General features: G+C 37.1%; 1 protein-coding gene across 1 annotated transcript in view; it reads right to left on the reverse strand.

Annotated features, from left to right (window-relative positions):
• The window catches only part of hmcn2 (hemicentin 2), an 86,131-nt gene that overhangs the window by 27,244 nt on the left and 52,884 nt on the right, over positions 1-6,003 (reverse strand). The window contains exons 35-44 of the mRNA XM_016531809.1: positions 5,387-5,500; positions 4,371-4,558; positions 4,095-4,191; positions 3,543-3,704; positions 3,329-3,442; positions 3,041-3,237; positions 1,541-1,622; positions 1,319-1,450; positions 1,091-1,234; positions 815-974 (exon numbers count right to left, since the gene is read on the reverse strand). Coding sequence (XP_016387295.1) covers positions 815-974; positions 1,091-1,234; positions 1,319-1,450; positions 1,541-1,622; positions 3,041-3,237; positions 3,329-3,442; positions 3,543-3,704; positions 4,095-4,191; positions 4,371-4,558; positions 5,387-5,500 — 1,390 coding nt within the window. The remainder of the gene's footprint in view (positions 1-814; positions 975-1,090; positions 1,235-1,318; positions 1,451-1,540; positions 1,623-3,040; positions 3,238-3,328; positions 3,443-3,542; positions 3,705-4,094; positions 4,192-4,370; positions 4,559-5,386; positions 5,501-6,003) is intronic.

Consider the following 6,003-nt stretch of genomic DNA (forward strand, 5'->3'; position numbering starts at 1 on the left):
ATTATATTATATTATATTATATTATATTCAAAAAGTCAAAAAGTCCCACTATTGATTTTTTTTTTTATTTTCCTTTTTTTAAAATTTTTTATAAAAATGTCAATTACAAATAATATTATAAGCATACCAATTGGAGTGGAAAGTGTGGGAAAATTGTTCATTCAGTTTTTCATGTTTCTTTCTTCATTTTTCAAACTTAATAAAAAAAATTTAAATTAATGAATCTGTGTGAGTCTTTCTTTATATACTCTGTGTATAAATACTTTATTACATAATAAATACATTAGCAATATCACACAAGCACCCATGTGCTATTGCTCTATATCAGAATGGCTGGGATTTGGCCGTAGGCAACTGTTGTATAAATCACATTATATTATATTACATTACATTATTAAACATTTAGTAGTAGTAGTAGTAATAGTAGTAGTAAAAAAAAATGTATGAATCAGTGTGAGAGTCTTACTCTATATGCTCTTTGTTTCCATAAGTGTGGGAAAATTGTTCATTCAGTTTTTCATGTTTCTTTCTTCATTTTTCAAACTTAATAAAAAAAATTTAAATTAATGAATCTGTGTGAGTCTTTCTTTATATACTCTGTGTATAAATACTTTATTACATAATAAATACATTAGCAATATCACACAAGCACCCATGTGCTATTGCTCTATATCAGAATGGCTGGGATTTGGCCGTAGGCAACTGTTGTATAAATCACATTATATTATATTACATTACATTATTAAACATTTAGTAGTAGTAGTAGTAATAGTAGTAGTAAAAAAAAATGTATGAATCAGTGTGAGAGTCTTACTCTATATGCTCTTTGTTTCCATCCTCAAGAGTCTTTCCGTTCTTCAGCCAGCTCACTTTGGGAGTAGGTGTACCCATCACCTGACATTCAAGAGTCAGTTCCTCCCCAACAGGTGCACTGACCTCTGATGGGTGGCCAGAATCTATAATTGTGGGTGACGCTGATGGAGCCAAATACATTTGGTTATTTTAGAGTTAATAATTAGCTAATTCCACACAGTGTGAATCAAGAAACAAGACTGAGATTACTTGAGATTAGAGCTACGTGCAGTTTTACCAAATATAGTAAGTGAGTAGTCTTTCTGCGTCTGCCCTTCACTGTTTTTAGCGATGCATGTGTAAGTGCCGGCATGAGAGAGCTGCAGAGGGCCTAACTCCAGTCTGTTTCCTCTCGCTGACCAGTTCCACTGCAAACTGCTTTCTACACAAAAGAACAGACAACAAAATGCATATAAAGTGTGTTATATTCACACTAAAATCTGAAGGTGTGCAGCATTTAACTTACCGATAGGAGAGCCGTCTTTCAGCCAAGCAATGTTGGGTACAGGTACACCAGAGGCCTCACAGATGAGGGTGATGTGTGAGCCCATGTTTTGAGTGAGGGTCTCATGAAGAGGGCCCTCCATCACAGGAGGCACTAAAAGTGAAAGATAGCAAAATCGCTTACTGCACCTGTAACTTTTATAAAGCATAAATGTTTCAGTTGCGCTGTATTTTTTGGACTCACCATGGACTGTTACTCTAAAGGTGCGATCTACTTGACCTGCAATGTTGGACACCTTACAGGTGTACACCCCGCCATCAGCCACCTAGGGAAAGCAACCATGTCAACAAAGCAATAACTAGAAATACACTGCTTATTTATACATTTACAACTATTGTTTAAAAGTTAGAGGTCGGTTTTTTTTGTTATGCTTCCCCAGGCTGCATTTATTTAATCAAAAAATATTGTAAAGATATTATTACAAAATAAAACTTTTTTTGCATTTTAAGATATTTTAAAAATGTCATTCATTCCTGTGATGCAAACCTGAATTTTCAGCAGCCATTACTCCAGTCATCAGTGTCACATGATCCTTCAGAAATCATTCTAATATGCTGATTTGGTGGTCATTACAGTCGCTTTTGCATTTGCAAATCTCCCATAAAACATCTTTCTTTCCATAAAACCGTGCTTTCTTACCTGCACCCCAACTATCTCAAGTTGCTGGCGCTCTATCCTCAAACCATTTCCAGCAGCCAGCTGAAGTCCATTACGATACCATGTGACCTCTGGTTCAGGGGTGCCGTTGGCTTCACAATGCAGAATAAGCGATGACCCGACCTGAGGTGTCATAACCTCTGACTCTGATTCAAGACGTGGCACCAGTGAAGGCAGGGCTAGAAATCAGGGCCAAATAATAAAAAAAATCATTAAAAAAATTAATCAACTGAAGCAATTAATTAACAAAAATTCCCATAGTCTTCTAACCGTAGACAGTAAGGAGAATGCTCTTTTGGTCTTGTCCGGCTGAGTTTGTGGCTGTACAGACATACTGGCCGGCATCTCGCTGTCCAGCCCTGGGAAGCTGCAGCATCTGACCACCTTTGAACAAGATGATGGCACATTACATACTGTATATGCATACATGCTTCACAAAGCATTATTGCTACACACAGAGAGTTACATTTAGACTGCAAATCACCTGGCAGTATGTGGATGCCAGTGCTGAACTCCAGCACCTGCCCATCTTTAGTCCAGATGATGTCAGCAGGTGGGTACGCCTGCACATCACACAGCAGAGAGATCATGTGACCCTCCACCACACTCATATCCTCCTCTTGGCGACCCACAATCCTTGGTGGAACTAAGAAAAATACATGCTGTATTAACAGTGTATTAGACAAATAGCTAACACTGCTTATTTATACATTTACAACTATTGTTTAAAAGTTAGAGGTCGGTTTTTTTTGTTATGCTTCCCCAGGCTGCATTTATTTAATCAAAAAATATTGTAAAGATATTATTACAAAATAAAACTTTTTTTGCATTTTAAGATATTTTAAAAATGTCATTCATTCCTGTGATGCAAACCTGAATTTTCAGCAGCCATTACTCCAGTCATCAGTGTCACATGATCCTTCAGAAATCATTCTAATATGCTGATTTGGTGGTCATTACAGTCGCTTTTGCATTTGCAAATCTCCCATAAAACATCTTTCTTTCCATAAAACCGTGCTTTCTTACCTGCACCCCAACTATCTCAAGTTGCTGGCGCTCTATCCTCAAACCATTTCCAGCAGCCAGCTGAAGTCCATTACGATACCATGTGACCTCTGGTTCAGGGGTGCCGTTGGCTTCACAATGCAGAATAAGCGATGACCCGACCTGAGGTGTCATAACCTCTGACTCTGATTCAAGACGTGGCACCAGTGAAGGCAGGGCTAGAAATCAGGGCCAAATAATAAAAAAAATCATTAAAAAAATTAATCAACTGAAGCAATTAATTAACAAAAATTCCCATAGTCTTCTAACCGTAGACGGTAAGGAGAATGCTCTTTTGGTCTTGTCCGGCTGAGTTTGTGGCTGTACAGACATACTGGCCGGCATCTTGCTGTCCAGCCCTGGGAAGCTGCAGCATCTGACCACCTTTGAACAAGATGACGGCACATTACATACTGTATATGCATACATGCTTCACAAAGCATTATTGCTACACACAGAGAGTTACATTTAGACTGCAAATCACCTGGCAGTATGTGGATGCCAGTGCTGAACTCCAGCACCTGCCCATCTTTGGTCCAGATGATGTCAGCAGGTGGGTATGCCTGCACATCACACAGCAGAGAGATCATGTGACCCTCCACCACACTCATATCCTCCTCTTGGCGACCCACAATCCTTGGTGGAACTAAGAAAAATACATGCTGTATTAACAGTGTATTAGACAAATAGCTAATTAGTTATGCTCCCATGCTCATTTATTTGATAACTGTAAAACAATAATGTAATATAAAAATATTATAATTTAAATTAGCTAATGAATCTTTCAGATTGATCTATAAAATGATTTGACATAACACACTACTATGGCTTGAAAGAGCAAGTTCTTTTTCCCCCAATAATGCCATAATTTAGCCTATGAAATATTTTAGAGCAGAACATAACTATTCATCATTAATGAAATTTCCATTCATTTTTGCAAGACTTTTTGCAGGAGTTTTTAATCATTTTGAAAAACACAATTCCCTGATGTTTCCTGGTTTTCCATGATTGTTGGAACCCTGTCAATTGCTCCTACCTTGAACAGACAAGCTGTAGAGTCTCTCGACAGCTCCAGCCTTATTCTCTGCCACACACTGATAACTGGCCGCATCTGACACTTGCACATTCAGTATCTACAGAGACACACAGGGGAGTTGTACAAGGCGTGGCGCTTCATTTTTTCTCTCAAATGAGCAAAATCTTTGTATCAACCTAGTAATATAAATCAATGATAACCTATAAATCAAAGATAGTATGCTTAATTAGGAGAGAAACGGGTTCAAACTCATGTTTCTGAGCTCATGACCATCACCTCCAGCAGTTTCCCATCCTCTAATATCTGATGGTGAGGGCCGCTGTAGAGGGGCAGACCATCCTTCAGCCAAGATACAGATGGAGTGGGGTTTCCTGTGACATCACAGCGCAGTGATATAGTCGAGTTGACCACAGCATCCATGTCCTGCATGAACTCATCAGTCTGGCCATCAATCAAAGGAGGAACTGTGTAAAATGTAAAATTAGTCATGTTTATGCAGATTATTCATTAATGAGGCTGACAAATAAAGTTTATTCATTTGAATGCCATAGAGATCTGCCTGTTGGATTTACTTCCTTACCCAACACCTCCAGGTCATAGTGCATTTTGTCCTCTCCAGCTTCATTCACAGCCTGGCAGGTATATTTCCCAGCATCCTCAAGCTGAACCCGTGGGATCTGCAGGAAGTTCCCTCCTGAAGAGAAACACACAAAAAAAATGTACTGTATATATACTGTATATGCCAGTGTTTTATCTTTAAGTTCAAAATTGATGGCATTGTTTGTTTTTAACTACAATAACTAAAGAGAACCATGGTGTTCACATGCTAAGAAAATTTTTTTCACACATGTACTGGACATGCTAATACATACATACAAGTACATACACTATTTTTTTCTTCTTTAAAATAAATTAATACTTTTATTCATCAAGGATCTATTTTGAATAAACGCTGTTCTTTTCAACTTTATATTCATCAAAGAAAACTGAAAAAACTGTTTAAAAAAAACAAACAGTTTTTAACATTTCAACATAATAGTAAAAAAATGTTTCTTAACACTAGAACCGTCGGAGTGGGGTTTCCTGTGACATCACAGCGCAGTGATATAGTCGAGTTGACCACAGCATCCATGTCCTGCATGAACTCATCAGTCTGGCCATCAATCAAAGGAGGAACTGTGTAAAATGTAAAATTAGTCATGTTTATGCAGATTATTCATTAATGAGGCTGACAAATAAAGTTTATTCATTTGAATGCCATAGAGATCTGCCTGTTGGATTTACTTCCTTACCCAGCACCTCCAGGTCATAGTGCATTTTGTCCTCTCCAGCTTCATTCACAGCCTGGCAGGTATATTTCCCAGCATCCTCAAGCTGAACCCGTGGGATCTGCAGGAAGTTCCCTCCTGAAGAGAAACACACAAAAAAAATGTACTGTATATATACTGTATATGCCAGTGTTTTATCTTTAAGTTCAAAATTGATGGCATTGTTTGTTTTTAACTACAATAACTAAAGAGAACCATGGTGTTCACATGCTAAGAAAATTTTTTTCACACATGTACTGGACATGCTAATACATACATACAAGTACATACACTATTTTTTTCTTCTTTAAAATAAATTAATACTTTTATTCATCAAGGATCTATTTTGAATAAACGCTGTTCTTTTCAACTTTATATTCATCAAAGAAAACTGAAAAAACTGTTTAAAAAAAACAAACAGTTTTTAACATTTCAACATAATAGTAAAAAAATGTTTCTTAACACTAGAACCGTCACGGGGTAAATTTTACCCGTGGCTGTTTTTCAAATGTACATAAAAGATTTTAAATAAAACATTCAAGTCTCCCAGTCATTGACTTTTACTAAAATTATGTAATTTACAATCCAATGTTGTTAAAAAT

Source organism: Sinocyclocheilus rhinocerous, unplaced genomic scaffold, assembly GCF_001515625.1.
Source record: "Sinocyclocheilus rhinocerous isolate Xijiao unplaced genomic scaffold, SAMN03320098_v1.1 scaffold2199, whole genome shotgun sequence".
Lineage (NCBI taxonomy): Eukaryota > Metazoa > Chordata > Actinopteri > Cypriniformes > Cyprinidae > Sinocyclocheilus > Sinocyclocheilus rhinocerous.